General features: G+C 37.0%; 4 protein-coding genes across 6 annotated transcripts; 2 read left to right on the top strand and 2 right to left on the bottom strand.

Annotated features, from left to right (window-relative positions):
- Positions 1–626: 626 nt before the first annotated feature.
- On the top strand, positions 627–3,940 carry LOC111452665. The gene is made up of 5 exons (XM_023093486.1): positions 627–1,539; positions 1,952–2,419; positions 2,669–3,046; positions 3,161–3,228; positions 3,433–3,940. The coding sequence occupies exons 1-5, from the start codon at positions 868–870 to the stop codon at positions 3,641–3,643; spliced, it is 1,797 nt and encodes a 598-aa protein (XP_022949254.1). The 5' UTR covers positions 627–867; the 3' UTR covers positions 3,644–3,940.
- A 949-nt stretch (positions 3,941–4,889) lies between these two features.
- Positions 4,890–7,514, top strand: LOC111452332 (putative methylesterase 12, chloroplastic). The gene is made up of 6 exons (XM_023092990.1): positions 4,890–5,560; positions 5,972–6,040; positions 6,140–6,379; positions 6,604–6,747; positions 6,856–6,990; positions 7,062–7,514. The coding sequence occupies exons 1-6, from the start codon at positions 5,315–5,317 to the stop codon at positions 7,332–7,334; spliced, it is 1,107 nt and encodes a 368-aa protein (XP_022948758.1). The 5' UTR covers positions 4,890–5,314; the 3' UTR covers positions 7,335–7,514.
- A 125-nt stretch (positions 7,515–7,639) lies between these two features.
- On the bottom strand, positions 7,640–13,246 carry LOC111452331 (regulator of nonsense transcripts UPF3-like). Of its 2 annotated transcripts, none has more exons than XM_023092989.1 (13): positions 12,997–13,246; positions 12,519–12,625; positions 12,244–12,339; positions 12,050–12,148; positions 11,757–11,836; positions 11,329–11,424; positions 10,343–10,466; positions 9,725–9,783; positions 9,038–9,512; positions 8,813–8,905; positions 8,613–8,725; positions 8,468–8,520; positions 7,640–8,357 (listed from the first exon to the last, which is right to left on the bottom strand). In XM_023092989.1, the coding sequence occupies exons 1-12, from the start codon at positions 13,134–13,136 to the stop codon at positions 8,482–8,484; spliced, it is 1,521 nt and encodes a 506-aa protein (XP_022948757.1). In that variant the 5' UTR covers positions 13,137–13,246; the 3' UTR covers positions 7,640–8,357; positions 8,468–8,481. The 2 variants fall into 2 exon arrangements, with proteins under 2 accessions (XP_022948757.1, XP_022948756.1); XM_023092988.1 differs by having other exon boundaries at positions 9,038–9,533.
- Positions 13,247–14,105: 859 nt separating this feature from the next.
- On the bottom strand, positions 14,106–17,933 carry LOC111452805 (agamous-like MADS-box protein AGL11). 2 transcript variants are annotated; one of them, XM_023093704.1, is made up of 8 exons: positions 17,557–17,933; positions 15,715–15,796; positions 15,486–15,547; positions 15,134–15,233; positions 15,009–15,050; positions 14,880–14,921; positions 14,331–14,491; positions 14,106–14,252 (listed from the first exon to the last, which is right to left on the bottom strand). In XM_023093704.1, exons 1-7 carry the CDS (start codon positions 17,736–17,738, stop codon positions 14,351–14,353), a joined length of 651 nt encoding a protein of 216 aa, XP_022949472.1. In that variant the 5' UTR covers positions 17,739–17,933; the 3' UTR covers positions 14,106–14,252; positions 14,331–14,350. The 2 variants fall into 2 exon arrangements, with proteins under 2 accessions (XP_022949472.1, XP_022949471.1); XM_023093703.1 differs by having other exon boundaries at positions 15,134–15,245; positions 17,557–17,932.
- Positions 17,934–18,292: the final 359 nt, after the last annotated feature.

Consider the following 18,292-nt stretch of genomic DNA (forward strand, 5'->3'; position numbering starts at 1 on the left):
GTTCGTGAAGACTATTCTGATACAGATAATCTTCAATCTGCATCTTCCAGAAACCGAAATCGGATCCATCGAACTTCTCAATTCCAATCTTTGAACTTTCCATCTTCAAAGATCGTGGTGACTTCCGCCTAGCTCTGATACCAGTTGTTAGGATCGCACAACAACACACACACTCGATCTAGATGAACAGAAAGAACAAGATAGACAAAATGCAAGGAGAATATTGGCTAGAGAATACAGAGAATAACATTTTCAAAGCTCTGTCTAATGGATATATATATATATATATAACTTTTTATACATATCTATTTACTATTTATGACAATTTACTTTACATATCATTTATCAAATATAACTTTGCTATGTATAAACGTTGACTCAGCTACAAGCAGCAGTTCCATAACCTAATGGTATCAATAATTTTAATTAAATAAGACATCCAATCTTATTCATTTATAGTGTGTCTTTTATAATATTACTTAAACACGATTCTCTCCTAAGTGAACCATATATTATTTCAGACTAAAAATATTATTCCACGCTTCTTAAAATTTTAAAATCCGAAAGGCAAGGTTGTTGACTAAATAAAAGTTTTAATCGCTCCATTCGGTAGATAACACGGAAGGGCCAAAACCCTGTGGGAGGGCTGACAGTGTCACAGCTCACATGGCCGCAATTTTAAACCCTTAGCCTCCTTTTCCTTCTCCTCCTACTGTTTCTCCATTTCCATCATCCCCGCAGCGCCAAACCCCTTTCTTCAACCGCTTTCCCGCTCTCTGTTTTTCTATCTCATTCTCTTTTCTCTTCAAACCTCTTCAAAACTGTTAATAGGGTTTTTGCTCACTGAAATGCCCACAACAACAAGCGATGCAGAAACTGTTGCGATTAAACCCTTCGTCTTCTTCCTCAGCCCCCATTCTCTGTACTGCTGTTAAACCCTTTTCTTCTCTACCTTCCAAGACCACCCTCTTCAGCCCTAAACCACCGCAGCAGCCTCTTCTTATGTCGGCTGCTACTTCATTTCATAGCGGCGTCACTGGCTCTGCCTTTTCCGCTTCCTCTCTTATCAGAAAACCCTCTTCCGCCGTTGTGTCTTCTCGCTTCGTCGCCGCTAATTCGTCCAGAAATTGCTACTTGTGCCGGTGCGCAATCGAAACCCCTGCCGCATTGCGTGCGTGGGTTGTGTTTAAGGATAATCGAAATGGACTGCGACGGCCGGCGTGGGTGCACACGGATTCTGATGGGTTGTTTTCTTCTTCTGGTGTTGAGGAGCTGAAGAGCTCGAGGGTGGCTGTGGCTGGTGATAATGGTGGAGATGGAGATGAAATGGTGTGTGATAATGGTAGAGAAAGTGGGAAGGTTTTGGAGGAAAAAGGGTCTAAGTCGAATAGGAGGCAGAAGAGTTTGTCTGGTGGAAGCGTGTTGGTTGGTGATCCTGATTTGTTGACCATTCCTGGAGTTGGTCCAAGGAATTTGAAGAAGCTAGTGGAGAAGGGGATTGGAGGAGTGGCTGAGCTCAAGCAGTTGTATAAAGATAAGGTGAATACGTTCGGCCACTTGTGTTTTGAAAATACTATATTATGAGTATTGTTTCTAAGTAGTTTTCTTATTTTTGATATTGGTTTCTGCTAGTTCCATGTAATGCTAGAAGTATAGAAACATTGTGGTTTACTGTGTTTCGTTTTGAAGATGAACAAGGGTAGGTTTAGTATCACTTTTGAAAGAGAAATAGTGTTTTAAAGTGTTGATCAAAAGTCATCTCAAACTCACTCTGTTGGAATCCTTATTTTAAATTCTAATGTGCATATTTTAGAAATTGTCTATGACAAAGTAAATCCAATTCCATCAATGTGCTTGGCTGATTAACATGTACTTAGGGAAAAAGTATTTGTAATAGCTAGGACAACATGATTAAAGCTATCATGAAAAACACTCCCTGCCTTTTTTGCAGTTCTTTGGTGATTCTAGCCCGAAGATGGTTGAGTTCTTACAGAGTTCTGTTGGAATTATCCACAGAAATCATGCTGAAAGTATAACTGCTTATATAAAAGACAGTGTCGATGAAGAGTTGACAGAGGACAGTTCAAACTCAGATGCAAAGCCATCTCAGAAGAAACGGATTACATTCTGTGTCGAGGGAAATATTAGTGTTGGAAAGACGACATTTCTTCAAAGAATAGCTAATGAAACTCTTGAGCTACGTGACCTGGTTGAAGTGGTTCCAGAACCTATTGACAAGTGGCAGGATATAGGACCTGACCACTTCAATATACTAGATGCATTTTATGCCGAGCCTGAAAGATATGCTTATACTTTCCAGAATTATGTGTTTGTCACAAGAGTTATGCAGGAGAGGGAGTCTTCTGGTGGAATCAAGCCACTCAGGTTGATGGAAAGGAGCGTTTTCAGCGACCGAATGGTAAGAAGACATAATCTATAACTTCGTGTTTTAATCTTAAAAAGTCAAACATGTCGTGTGTCAGGGCTCCATGATTTTTCATTTGACTTTCTCTAGAGTCAGTTTTTGTTGTGACATTAATGATCAACATTGATGAACGAAATACCCTGCAGTTTCTTCCTTTTTCCTACTTGACTGATTTATTTGAGAAGAAGAGACCCTTACTATAATTTAAAAGCTGACACTTTTGTTTCGTTGATACTATCAAAGGTGTTTGTGAGAGCTGTTCATGAAGCAAATTGGATGAATGAGATGGAGATCAGCATCTATGACTCGTGGTTTGATCCAGTTGTATCAACCTTGCCCGGGTTAATTCCTGATGGTTTCATCTATCTTAGAGCAAGCCCTGATACATGCCACAAAAGAATGAAGCTACGTAAGAGAACTGAGGAAGGTGGGGTCAGTTTAGAGTACCTCCGTGACCTGCACGAGAAGCACGAAAGCTGGCTGTTCCCTTTCCAAAGTGGTAACCATGGGGTTCTATCTGTCAGTAAGCTTCCATTTCATCTAGACAGTTCTTTACACCCTGATATTAGGGATCGTGTCTTTTTCTTGGAGGGTGACCATATGCATAGAAGCATTCAGAAGGTGATCTGAACCAAAATGCACACCATTTTGCTCTTTCAATACCTATATGCAGCCAAAAGGAGCTTATGATTTTCTTTTTCTACTTTTAACTTTTATTCTTTTTGTGGTGAGCAGGTGCCTGCATTGGTTCTTGATTGTGAACCAAACATTGATTTCAGCAAAGACGTTGATGCTAAGAGACAGTAAGCCGAGTTTTGTGTTGTTTATATTGCATTTATCATTCCGGAGCGAGGGAATGTCAAATATTATCGTCATCTAATGGCAACTGTGATATTTCAACCCCGAAAATTTACTTATAAACAGTTTGTCAGGCACTAATGTTGATACTAATCTGCATATGTTTGTTACATTTGATTCTTATTCGCTGTGTATGTTGGCTCATGAAGGTATGCTCGTCAAGTTGCCGAATTCTTTGCATTTGTAAAGAAGAAGAACGAAGCGTCTTCATCAACTGCTGGACAGGACAGCGGAAATGATTCCCAACCACAAGTAATGCTGCCAAACAAAGGATTATGGGTACCGGGTGGGAATCATTTCCCAGAATCAGCTCTGAAATCATTGGATTTCAGGCGGGCAATGTCGATGATGTCTGGTTAGAGATCAAATCTTCATCCATGTCTTTTTTTTTTCTTTTCCATTTTGATTCCCAGATTCATCTCAACAGCCCCACTTGTTTTTCTGTTGTGTTTCTGGTGAATGTGGACTAATGTGTAAAAATGGTTGCTGCTGCTGTTAGTGCTTAGGAATGTAGTTAGTTTGTACGATGTTAGTGTTGGAGATGGTTTTGTAGGTTGTAAAACTCTCCTCCAGTTTCAAAAAATTGTTGGAGATACGATGAACTGATGAACTATGCTTACTATAATTGTCTTTATGAGAAGTTTCTGACTTTTTCAACCTCTATAGTTTATTGATTCTGAATAATTATCATATCATATCATAATTAGTTTTGTTTAATCACAATTATTGTGTCATTACAACGTCATTAATTGTTTTTAGTGATGGGTTTGGAAAGATCCAAAGGGGTAGGGGTGATGTTGACAGAGATTTTGGAAGCTATTAACAGCCACAATTTTTTGAAAAATCAAATGGCATTGGCTGTATTTAATTTAATGCCTTCCCTATACATATTTGTTGTTGTTGTTGTACTCCTGCAGATTGGACTGGCAAACACATTTTAAGATTTCAATGGTTATGGTCAATGCTCAATAACTATTTGTCTTCAAATTTTCTAATTATTTTATTTCCTTTTTTTAATTTTTTTACCAATTTCATTTTTTTAAATTTCGCATGAAAATATGTTTCCATACATGCGTTCATTCTTATTTGTTCGAGAAAACTTGTACCTAAAGTCGGGGCCTAGCCACCGAAGAAGTGTCAATGGAGGCCCTGGTGGAATAATAGAATAATAGTAGTACTCCAGTTGCTAGGAAGTTGATAGACTCGTTTCCAATGAGGTGCAAGTACTAGTGGCTACCCTAATTTTCTTGAGACTGGCACAAAAAAAACTAGTAGTAGTAGGAGCTAAAATTTAAAACACCGGATCAAGACGTAATAAAATAAAAGTTATGTACCAAAAATTGATTTAGTTGTTAAAACTCGAGTCTAAATTTTGACATGGGAAAATCCCACCTCAAATCAGTTAACAAAACTACACAAACAGATGAAAATTTTGTTGCTGTACATTGTTGATGTCCACGGCAACCGCCAAAATCGATGAGAATTGATTGAAAAAGCTGCATGCTTTAAAAAGTAGACAAGAATCATTTATTGCCCTGAAACGGCTTTGATTTAATTTAACCAAAGTTAACAAACAAACAAACAAACACACTCTACCCCATTATCATCATTTTTTATTCTCCTTCAAGTTTTCAACTGTAAAGTTGCTGTTTTGTTTCAATTTCTTCAATCTCTTCTCAATTATCATCATATTCCCAAATCAATTCTTGATCGAGTAATAAAACGTTGAGGCGATTTGTAAACATGGGTTGTTAATTTCAGCGTTAAAAAGTCTTCCAAATTTTGAAACCCCAGCTCGGCCCAACCCCCTTTTTGTTTTTGTTTCCGCTCATCTTCAACAACTCTCTTCTTTTCACCCGCTCCCGCTAACTAAACTCTCTACAAAATCATGGCGAAACAAAACCCCAGGGAAGGGGTGGACAGAGCGACCCATTTCTCGCCTTAGAATTCGTTTTCTTGAGATTTCTTGAGATTTCTTGTGGGTTTGTCGAAAAAAGATTGTGGGTTTTGTGGGGATTTAGGTACTGAATAATGGGTAATAGCCTAATGTGCAAGTCAAAGAAGGACGTGAAAGAGAATGGATCTAGAAGTAAGAGAATAGGTCGGTCTCAAAGGAAGTTGCAGAGTGAAGAAGAGTATTTGCAGAAGCAAGCTCTTTCGTTGGCTCTTCATCAGCTCCAATTATCTCAGAGGTTCGATGGATCCACTTCGAAGAGAATTGGGTCGACTAGCTCTCGTAGACGCAATCTCTCCGATCCATTCTCTAATGGAAAGCAGGTGGGACGGACTTCATTTTTTGTCAACACTTTTGATTACTTATTTTGTGGGTGATTGAATCATTCAAGAAAAAGTGGGTTATCATGATTATGCTCTGTTAATTTCATAGCCGATTGCCTTTTGGGAATCCTCATATTTTATAATCATTCTTAGTCTACTTTTCAGTTTTAAATAGTTTTTTTCCCCTGCTTTTTATGGATTGACCTTTTCAGGCTATCATTACTATGTTCTTTATATCATTATGGGGAGGATGAATGATCTTTACTGCTTAATATAGATATCAGAAAACAACTTTTAGGCAATTAATCTGCCATGTGATGCAAATTATGAGAAATCTACTAGCCTTGAATGGAAAGTAAAAGGACTATTGAAATGTAATCAGTATAATCCTAATGAGTTTTTCCCCCTCAGAGTCAGAGCAAGAGAGATTCAAAGTTGTGTGGAGCAGCAGATGTGAGTTCAAGTGAAGCAAATCCGCAGGTGAGATTTATAATGTTTACTTTTTCTCATTTTCATTCTTTGATTTGTTGTTCATGAGTGAGTTTTTCATTGATGGATCTATCATATAATTTGACACAGGCAGCAGATTTTCTGGAAAATGTGAAGGAAAAGAAATTTGTTTTAGTTCATGGTGAAGGGTTTGGAGCTTGGTGCTGGTACAAAACCATTTCTCTACTAGAGGAATCTGGATTGTCGCCCGTAGCGATTGATCTCAAAGGTTCCGGTATCGATCTAACCGATACAAATGGGGTGAATACTCTAGCAGAGTATTCAAAGCCATTGACTGATTATCTTCAAGATCTTCCTAATGATGAAAAGGTTTGATAATAAATAGTTCAGGATTTATCTTCAAAAAATTGTTCTGATGGTTCAACTGCTTGTTCTCTAAATTAGACTGCATAACTAAGATGGATAGTACGATACTTGTTAGCGTGTCCGTGGCTGTGTCTTGTATCTGTATCTATACTTGTTAGCATGTCCGTGTCTGTGCTTGTATCTGTATCTATACCTCATAGTTACACAACGATTCTTGTATTTTGAAGGTTGTTCTAGTTGGGCACAGTAGTGGAGGTGCTTGTCTTTCGTATGCATCGGAACATTTCTCGAATAAAATAGCGAAAGCAGTTTACGTGTGTGCAACGATGGTGGCTGATGGACAGAGACCTTTTGATGTATTCATGGAAGAGGTAAGTGATTAGCATTTATAGCTATGGAAAGTTGCTTTTCTGGGCATTATAAGAACACTTCCTCTCAGTTGTTCATGTTGATGATATAAACTTATGATCGTTTTGCAGATTGGATCAAAAGAGATTTTTATGAAAGACTCTAAGAATTTGATGTATGGGAAGGGAAAAGACAAACCTCCTACAGGATTCATGTTTGAGAAAGAACAAATGAAGGGGTTATACTTTAATCAATCTCCTACAAAGGTAGTTTAGTTTAGATCATTACTTAGTGTGTGGTGTCTATGATTCATTCTTAATGTGTGGTATCACGGCAGGATGTTGCTTTGGCTATGGTTTCCATGAGACCTTTCCCACTGGGTCCAGTCATGGAGAAGCTCTCACTGTCGCCCCAAAACTATGGAAGCGGGCGTCGATTCTTCGTTCAAACGCTCGATGATCGTGCACTCTCACCTGATGTTCAAGAAAAGCTGGTGAGGGAAAACCCACCAGAAAGAGTTTTCAAGATCAAAGGCAGTGATCATTGTCCATTTTTCTCTAAGCCACAGTCACTGCACAAGATCCTCCTGGAAATCGCTCAAATACCATAAAAACTAGCCTCTCTCTTACTCAAATCTGTCTAACAGAAAGAACAAAAAGATTTTTTTTCTCTTTTTCCTTTTGAAGTTACTTATTTATAGCAGAACCAAGCAAATTGTGGATGGGAATCAGTCATGTTCTGGTGTTAGAAGTTCTAGTGATATATAAAGAACCATAATTTTTCTTGTAAAGATACGAGGTGTTGATTAGAGTTTCATTCATGTCGATTTCGAAGCAATAAGAAGGCATCTGGTTGATGAATTTGGTAGCATAATCTGCAAATATAATTGAATGAGTTGAATATGAGCAGAAAGAATAAATAAAAGTGTTATATATTAGTCGACAGAAACACATATCATAATCATCCATCACAATGCCTCATCTACGACATGAAAGAGTATAAGTTCGATGTTTCTGATTCACTGCCCCACGCATGGAATCGAAGAACAAATGTGTACCAAACCAAACACCCCTTGTGAGATTATGGTAAGTACAGTACTACTAGGTACTTTCTACATTCAGCTTCTTCTAAGGGAAAGAAAACTTGGCATATGACCAAAACATGAAGCAACGGGGAAGTTGGAAGGAACCTCCCTCTTGGCTTTGATATCCTGTCACTCAAACCACGTATGTGTATATACCGACACCGACACGTTCGTCCAGGTGAAGCAATCACACTTGGTATGTTGGGCAAAAAATCAGATCATACCAAACCAAAATCCACAACCATATTTGGTCTTCAACCAACCAATGAAACTTTGATTTCGTAAAACCAAAAATTCTAAGAACGCATGCATATTCGATCTTCAACCAGAGAACTTTGTGTTTGTTTTGTTACCACCTGTATACGACAAAACAATTGCAAATCTTGCAATCCAGTTCACGAAACCTATTACTGTTACCAACTGCTTCCAGGGCACATCTCCATTTTACATGGTGAATGCCTTCTGAGGATGTGCATTTTTTAATCCTCAGAAATGGAGACAATCCCCCTGGAAGTTTGAGGAACCATAGTCCTGTCTGGATGCCATTATCTGTTCGACAGATTACACACATCGTCATCGTCCAATGGAGAACCATGTCATAATCTTCGTTTTAATCTTAAAGGAGATCAAATGTTTTGCTAATAATTAAAAGGACTCACATGTTTTAAATATGTTAAGAACCTGAAGATGACTTCTGAACCCATACTTGTTTCTGCATATATGCATCAAAGCAAATGAGTTTCTGAAAAAGAAGCGACTGTGTAGCATGAGAGTTAGTCGTTTAGCTTAGATGCAGAAGCAAACCTCATGGCCACCGGCAACACCTCTTCTGGATGGTTTTCCTTCATTTGGGTTCAAAGATCCATCATCCTTCATAATATGGACAGCCCCACGACGCCCAACATGTCTAACCGAACCTAGAGAAGCACAGAAGGTGAGTACCTTTGGATATCTCCTAAAATAAATGATGGACAATGTTAAGAAGGTTTGTGAGAAAGTATAACCATTCTCCACTGAACTGCTACGTCCACTCACAGTGGTTGTAACATCCCCAGTCCTGCTTCCATGAACATCATCTTTCATTTCCCCACGGTATGCTGTAAAGGCATTAAAGATAATTAGAGTTATAATTTCATATCTGGAACACAATGTAATACTTCGACCATTGTCCAGTATAATACACAAGAAAGTAGTCTGTCATCCCCAATGGGTTATAATAGTAGTAGTACCTTCAACCGAGTCAGAAAGCAAATGAGTAGATTGTGAAACAGAGGATTCATCAAGTTGTGAGACTGAGGCATCTGAACGACCACGTGGTGCCCAAACCCCACGATCAGGTCTATCTTTGTTTCTAATTCGTTTTTCTTGCTTCTCACTAGCATTACCCAGGCCATGATGTTCCTTTTTGTTAAACTTATTTTCCATAGCCCTTTTTCCATCCCCTTCTGAACCAGATGGATTTGGATCATTACTGGACATATCATTAGACCCAGATCGAGAATTAATGGGACGAGGTGGTCGCTTCCCATTGTCTGAGTTCAGGATCTGAATTTTTTGGTGAGACTGGGCTACTGATGAACTCTGTCCATGACGTGCATCATTATTTAAAAGAATGCTTCTGATCATGCTTCCACCAGCCTCACGCCTCTGATTCTGTTTTGTAGCATTAGCAGGAGAATTCCCAGAAGATGTCGCGCTCTGAAACTGTAACATGCCATCAGCAATCTGTAAAGGTATCATTATGCATGAACTAGATAAGGTAAGTGTCAAAATATGAGGCAAAAGAACAGAATTGGTACCCACCAAGTTAGCCTAGAGTGAGAATCGAGATCATTCACAGAAGTTAATATCTAAAGAAAAAGAGAGTAACAAAAGATGTAATAACTTAATTAGTAAAGAGAACTTAAGAAACATACATGAGATACGTCTCGCCCTTTCCCTTTGAGAAGCAGAATTTTTTTCTTTCCAGAGTCGGCTGTTACATAGACATATGAAACAGAGCCTTCAAATCTAGACGACGAATTCGTTATACATATGTAGAACATATTGATATGCAGGAGAATGCATTATCTAATGGAGGACATTGTTTTCTCCCTCTTTTCCTGATGGACATAATATAATACAACAATGGATATGTGCTCCATAGCTAATAATGTATATGTTAACATGCAAGTTTGTGATCTGCACATCACAATATGACAAAATCCAAGAAATAAACAAGATAATTACTAATCAAGGGGGGAAAAAAAGACATTTTCAAGAACATTACTACTGGGCTCAGGGTAATTAGTAATGCGAAAAACGTAAAATAGTTATGAGAGCTCGCCCCATCGTAGGCAGTGGAATAACGAGTGTTCAGATCTTAAACCATATAGGCTAATGTTCCCCTGCTCCTAATGACTTGAAGCATAGAATCGCTGAGATAATATAAATCAAACTCATTTTCAACAGTCTAACAATCAATGGACCAGTAACTGAGAAGGATAAGAAGAATGGCAACTTAAATAATGTTGCTGATCACAAAGAAATCTAACCTGTACCAACGTCAGAAATTCCAATTCCACTTGAAGTGGCTGACTGATCCTCTCGCCTCGGCACCAAAATGAAATTTGACTTGTCTCTGCGGTTCGTGTTCTTCCCACTGTCCTTCAAAATATACTGCATGAATAAAAGAAAATATAACTAAAATCTTCAGACCAAAAAGATAAGACTATAAAATTATTCACAAGAAAGGATCACCACAGTAAAAGCATGAAATTTAAGGGGGCTAACCTAAAGGCTAAATTTTAGCGCTCACTGTTCATAACCTCGAGGTGGTGTGGCATGAGACAGTTTCAATCCCAGTTAGACAAAACTTAAATCATATAAATACTAACCCACCAATAACGTTAGAAACTTTAGGTTGAGTTCGGTAGAGTCGAAACTTTAGGCTCTGTATTAATTATTTTCTGCTTCACCTCATTGTAGAAGGTAAGAATTTCCTAGAAGATCAAGTTTTGAGAGTGGCAGAACTTGCATTAGGGAGTTAACACCATAGACTAAATACAGAGGCCATGTTCCTTTGTGTTGAGGCCATACCACCAATGCATTTTTAGGGCATGTTTGGAAGTAATTCTAAAATGGTTAAAATCACGAGTGTTCGAGGATCTAGATCATATCCTTTTGATACCTTGATTTACAACTTTTTTTGAGGCCTTAGGAGTTTTCTTGGTTTGTCATAAAGATTGTGGTTAGATCGAGGTCATAAAATATTTCACTAGTTTCTTGCCGCTTAATGGAATATGGCTAGAGAGTAACAAGAGAATCTTAAAAGGTTTCGAGAGTTCTTGGGACTCGTTGGATCCTTCACTAGGTCTAATGCCTCTCTTTAAGGATTTTTTATAATCATCCTTTAGGTCTTATTCTTCATTCGTTTCTGAGATCTACGACAAGACAAGACAGCATACTTCCCCTAAGAAATTAACATTTACGAACTCTAAAAACCTTAGGAAAAACAAAACATTGGAAAAGTAGGACATGCCTTCTTCTTCTCCATCCCTCGCTTCATGGAATTCGACTCATGTTTTCTAGAGGATGCTGCAACACCTCTTTTAACCTTCCGAGGCACTGAAGAACCCTATTGAATGAAAAAACTTACATGAGATAGTGAGAAATTGATGTATTATGAATAAAAATCTTCAAGACCACATAGACAACCATCCTAAGAGCATCGGAATTAATAGCATGCATGTCGTTAACTCATAAGGAAAAGAAGCTGAAATCGTTACACAAGCAGCAGACAAATTCAAACGAAGGAATGTCAACTTAATGGTAAGTGAATGTATAAATATTAATATAGGTGGTCAGACAGAACCAATACCTTGTGACCTTCATTTTTGTAAACAAGTAGTTTCATTTTCTCTGAAATTTTAAGATATAGCACACAGGTCGATGTGTTAAGAATATCACCTGAGTTCCACTTTCAACTGCTCGTTTCTGGCGAACAAACTCCATGAGAGGGGTAACAATTGGAGTATCTTTTGCAACACCTGCAAAACAAAAGTAGCCATATAAAACTTCTAGACTATCCGAACTTGAACCGAGTAGTATCTCTGCAGCCGTTCATAGCGAAGTTACAGAATGACTACTCAGCGACTTTTTGGCACCCTATTTTACATTATATAACTTATTTGGCTTCGTTCCACATAAGATTAACAAATGCAATAAACGTCAACAAGTCGTCCATGAACATAATAACAAACCAGATTGCTCTGCTTCTTTTCTTTCCAACTGTATTTCTGCACTTGGAAGATGCTCAGCAGGCTTGGCAATGAGTTTTAAAAACTCCAAATAATCTGGATCTGCTTTCATCAAGAACAGATAGTTCACATAACACAATATGCAATATAAAACAAGAACAACTACTTATTCCATCTTCTCACTAACTGATGCTTACCTTTGTATATAGTCCCCTCACGACCATCCTTCTTAGAAGATGACCTCGGAACACGCTGTGAAGGTGCGTATTCAACTACAGCCTTATACTGAGCACCTGTAACCATTTAACTGAAACAAGTTAAACTGGTATGCAGTCAATTAAAAACTAAGCTTCAAAAGGGGTAATCTCTACATATATCATCAATCAACATTAAGCAATAGTCTGATTCATAAAATTGTTATCTCCCACTTATCAGAAAAGAATTGAGCTTCAAAAAAAGGTGTCATCTTTACCCTTCTCATTGACGAAAACATGGCCATCAAAAAACTCCGCAAACTCAAAAACATCTTCAGGTATGGTAAAATCTATGTAGGCTCGAGCGTACCTCTGCTCCTTCTGACTGCAAAATTATTTCAGAAGAAACCTCTGAATGAGTAAAAAACTTTCAGTATTGTGAGGCTTAGTCCAGAGAATCCAAGACAAAAGAGAAGAAAAAGCAGGAAGTATAGTAAGTAAGGCATTGGTAATGAGGAAACCCCAAATTGGAGGAAGGAGAAAGAAGTGGTGAACATGATTGTAATCACAGAAACCCCCCAACCCCAGAAAGGAGGAAGGGGGAAAAAGGAGAAAGAAAAATACCCAGTACGCGGTTAGGCTAAGTGAAGCTCCAGATTTGTGAAAACTGAAAACCCAGTTGGTAATACTAATTTATGTGCGGGAAAGATGAAATTAGAAGGAAATTAGAGGAGAGGAGGAGGAGAAAAGTGGAACCTGGTCTTTCCGGGACGATAGTAACAGGAATTGTAGCGACCGGCGAAGCGATCATGAATATGGTGGAAGAGATCTGAGTGAGGGAGAGAAGGGGGCAAGTGCCTAATCACTACTTTGGTCCTCTCCAACGGGTCCTTCATCTGAAAAACCCCCACAATGGGAAGAAGAAGAGCAATTCACAAATTCCTTTCTGCCTTTTACCCTTTGGTTTTTGTTTCTAAATTTCTCAACAATCTTTAGCAAAACACGGAGAAATATATTTCTTTTTCTTCTTTTTTTTCTTTTCTGGGGGATGTTAGGCAATTCGGGGTTTCTAAACGACGACACACTGTTTGGGCTTCGCGGACTCTGAACTGTGTTTCGGCCCATTCGACTCTTTCTGGCCCATAATAGCTCGCCTCGGCCCAACTAAAAGGCCCTCTTTTCAGTGGAATATTTTTAATATTTTTAGTCTCAAAAGTTCTTCTATTAACGTTGGAAACGTAAGAGAATCATGATTCCTACTTCTTCTGTACCAACCACACTTGGTTCGCTCGCTAGAAATACGTGTACATTGCAAGACTTCACTCGTCGGAGAAGGAGAAGAAGCCAAATGGGGAAAACGTGCACTAGGGCTTTAATTTCCTTTTTCCAATTAAATTTTCATTAGGTTAAGAAAGCAACCTAGATTCAATATTAATCCAAAATTAATTTCAATAGCGATAATTGATAATATCTAAAATAGTTCGAACATTACTAAATAACATTACTAAAAAAAAATCAACATGAACAACTCCTTGAAACATAAAATTTCCAATCCACTACTTTCATGAAACATAAAATTCTTTCAAAATTCATTAATTAAAAAAAATCAAGCTATAACTAGTTCATGCACGAGCTACCGTCCTTGAAACGAAGATCAATCTTTCATTCTCATACCATTGAACTAAAAAGCTAATTGAATTCAAGCACGATACCCAAAAGTTCAATAGAATAAACGTCGAGAAATGCAACCCTAGATAGTATATAGAATATTAATGATACGTGTATATTAATATAATTTGAGACACATAAGCTGCAAATCACATCACACAGAGGATCATCATATCATTAATGATTACTAAAATTAATTAAAATAAAATCATCACAAAATGATGGGCATATTTTATTATAATCCTTTTTTGTAATCTCAATATTTTGTAAACCTTAATTAATACAAACATCTGTCCCATCATTACAGTCTCCAAAACATCGGGAAATCACCATCATCATCATCTGTGCATCAAACAATATGATGGGATTAGTAAGTTAAGTTTAGAGATTAAATCATGACCAAAATTACTATTAATTTCTACCTGAGATGAAGCAAGTAGCTCTAGTCTTGGTGAGAGAAAGTGACAGCTCCACCTTCCATGATATTAGGAGAGAAGAAATTGCGAGAAGCCAATGCCTGAATTGCATTCAGTTCTTGTCCAGACTCCATGTTTGCTTGATGAAGCCTCTCCACCTCTGCTATCTGCAACAAACAAAACCCAAAATTTTCCTATCACTTTATAACAATCTAAACCTACGTTAACGAGTAAAAGTGTTCAAATGACCTGTGTATTCGATCAACTTGAACTACAAGACTCAATTAAGGTTGGGTTAGATTTTTTTCCATCTGAGTTGGGTTGAATTTTTGAAAATTCAAAAAAATTCGAGTCGGTTCACAAGTTGACATTCAATCCAACCTAACCCAATCATACATTTTAAGATTATTACGAAGATTAACCGATTAAATATATGGTTATGTTGGGTTGTGAACTCTATTCAAGTTACTCGTGTCACTAATTCAACTAACCCAAAATTTCAAAAGATTTTCTCAATCCATGTACAACCTTATCAACATATAACAATGTACGTACCTTGGTTCTAATACACACATTTTCGTTCTCGAGTTCGATCTCCTATAGAATGAAGTTGATAGAGTTCAAAAAAAATGTTAAGAATATGAGGAAAAAGAAAGGTAAAATTGGCCAAACAATGGAGAGTACCCGTTTCTGCAGGTACTCAATTTCAGCTAGCAACATTTCATGCTGTTCATCAAAGAAACAAACACATAATTAATGATTTCAAAACAAAAAAAAAAAAGGTTTTAGATCGGAAAAAGAAAGTTGACCTTCTTTGATCTGATCCTAGTGATGCCTCTTTCGAGCCTATTCTCCAGCTGCTTCAGTTCTTTCACTGTAAGAGCACTCAAGGAGTCCCCCATCAAGTGCCTAACAAGATTGCTTCAACCAATGAGAGTAGCATATTCAAGCCAGCTTAGATATCATCCTTTTGGCTAAATATATGTCATTCTCTTTCAATATTCTCTCATTTTTTTCCAATTTTCTCCCCAATTAGGGATCAAATTGAAACAGTGAAACAAATATTGAACAGAAAAATCATATATTTAGCCCAATAATGAATCAAATCAATGTGTATATAATATGAATATGATACTCAGAAGAATCACATATAATAATAACCTGTTGGAATTCTGAAGCATTTGGATTTGTTGGCGCAGCTTTGCCGATTCTTGCTGATAATACTTCATTTTTTTTTTTTTTTGTTCATATCATATCATATCATATAATATGTTAGCCTTAATGAATATCAATGTTTTATGATTTGTGACACTCCAAAAAATTAATAACTTATAATTTATAATGTATGGAATGAATAAGGTATTTGATAAGGAAAAGAAATGGAGCTGACTTGAGTATTTAGTTCAGTGACAGAGCTGGTGGCTGAGCTATCAGAGCAAGCCTTCTTGTACCTCTCAATAGTAGTTTTGATACTGCATGCAAACAGTTCATACAAATTAGTAATCAATTAGTTTGTTCTTGTGATAAACTTGTGTTCATGGTAAACTCAGCTGCAAAATCACTTCCAGTTATTGCCAAACATATGTTACTGAGCTTTTGTCATGAAAATGATGAAATTACAGAACTGATAGTACCATTATTTATTATTCTGCATGCAAAACAGTTCATACCTAATAACACACTTTTTTAATCCAACAATCAATAAATATTCACCATAATTCTTTGGAGTTGTGTTCTAAATGCTCTTATTTCAGGTAAATATTCACCATAATCAATAAAGGTTAATTTGTCTTCATTGTTTTTAGTCAAAATTCACGACCCATAAAAGTAATAGGGATGTTCATACAATCCGATAATTTGACCAATCTAAACTATTCAACTCAAACCAAACCATTGGTTTGATTGGGTTGGGTTGAATTTTTGGAAAATAAAATATTCGGGTCGGTTAATAGGATCATACTTTTTTGCTTGGGTCAATTCGACTAACCCGAAACAATATTTCAACCCAATTCTACTTTTAAAAACAATAAGACTTTGAATTTTATGAGATTTTAGTTATTATTGTGTGGATAAATAGGATTCTTATAAATAATTTTTAATAAAAATATAATAACCCGACAACTTGATTTAACCGAACGTGAAAATAAAGAGTTACGTTGAATTGAGCTGTGAACTCTATTTAGGTTGCTCCGGTTACCAACCCAAATAACTCGAAATTTCAGGTTGGTCCAAGATTTTTCTAACTCAACCCAACCCAACCCAATTCAACTCGTGTACGCCTTTACCTAAAAGAGAAAAGAATGACCGATAACATAACGAATCTCTTCATATTTCTACGATGGTTTGATACGAAGAAAGATGCAAGTGGTAGTATAATGGGTAGTGTTTTGGTAGGGTTCATTATTGTGATAGCAAACTCTACAAATCTCCATGGCAGAAGCTTAAACTTTTGACATGAAAATGGGAAGAGGAAAGGGCATGGGAGGAAGAGACAGATTGTTTGTAGAAGGAAAAAAACAGAGCTTTGAATCATAAAATTCAATGCTGCATGGGAAAGCATAAACATGTTTTGTCAGTTTTCTCAACATCCACAAACCCTAAACCCTTCAAATTCAATTTTTTTTTTTGAAATTATTAAGGTTTGTTAACATAGATATGTGGTTCTGACGGACAAATCTGAATCTTAAACGTAAAAAACGAACAGACACAAACCTAGGAATTTTCTCTAGGAAATTACAAATCCAATCACTCAACTGGATGATATTATATTAAATAAATATAAATTATGTCATTAAAAATATTTTTAGCCCTAGAACTGCAAGGGAACATAGAGTTTGAAATTGAATGAAGGGTTTTGTTTTTTTTTCCATTTTAATGAAATTAAACAGTCTCATGCCTCTTAAACCTAACTCTATATCTCTATTCCAACAATCAAACATGGGGTTTTGTTAGGGATATGGTCTCCAATTCTATCGTTCTAATTTTCCGTTCTCTCTTGTACTCCAAAATATGTCTTAATCAGTTGAGTTATGTTTCGATTATAGTCAAGTTTGTTTGTTTCCTGTTACTGGTGTTCAAAAACTCAATCATCTCAACTCAAACTGGGTTGGGTCGAGTTTGAATAAATGATCTAAACAACCTGAAGCAACCCAACTCAAAAATTAGAAATTGAACGAATCGAAGAAGACCCACTTGATGTAATTATTTAAAAGAAGGGAGAAAAGAAGGGAACCTGTTGTTGGAGTACTCATAGAGACGGCCACGGCTGGAGAAGACAATGAGGGCAACTTCAGCATCACAAAGAACAGAGAGTTCATAAGCTTTCTTCAAGAGACCATTTCTTCTCTTGCAGAAGGTGACCTGACGATTTGTTGTGTTTTCGATTCTCTTTATCTCAATCTTTCCTCTACCCATATCTTATTCAGAACCAGGCAAGAACAACAATATTTGGTTGTTGTATGATGAACACAGATCTAAATGATAGATATGAAGAGAACAGACCTTAGAAATATGCAAAATCTAATTCAAATCTGTATTAAGATTTAGAAAGAAAGAAAGAAAGAAAGAGAGAAAAGGAAAGAAAATGGGTGAGTGGGAGTTTGCCTCAAACTGATACAAGACATTGGAGTTTATGCCTCTTTTAAAACTTCTCCCCCACCTGCAAATTCCCACCAAAACCAGCAATTTTTCTTCCTCTTTCCCTTTCTTTTTATTATTATTTTTTTTTCCAATTACCCTTTTGCCCCTTCCTTCCCGATCTATTCTTTTACGAGCGTTTATGTTTAAAGTCGACAATATCATATCATTGACAAACGAAGGTTCGGATGCTTCTATCATCCTCCTCTTTCCCAACCTTACCCACAACTATTCTATATTTGCATGTAATCTGTGTAAGGGTCAACTCGAAATTTCAAGTTGGTTAGGTGGTTGACTCGAACCCCGCTTCAATAAAGTTCACAACTCAACCC

The sequence above is a fragment of the Cucurbita moschata genome, unplaced genomic scaffold, assembly GCF_002738365.1.
Source record: "Cucurbita moschata cultivar Rifu unplaced genomic scaffold, Cmos_1.0 Cmo_Scf00014, whole genome shotgun sequence".
Lineage (NCBI taxonomy): Eukaryota > Viridiplantae > Streptophyta > Magnoliopsida > Cucurbitales > Cucurbitaceae > Cucurbita > Cucurbita moschata.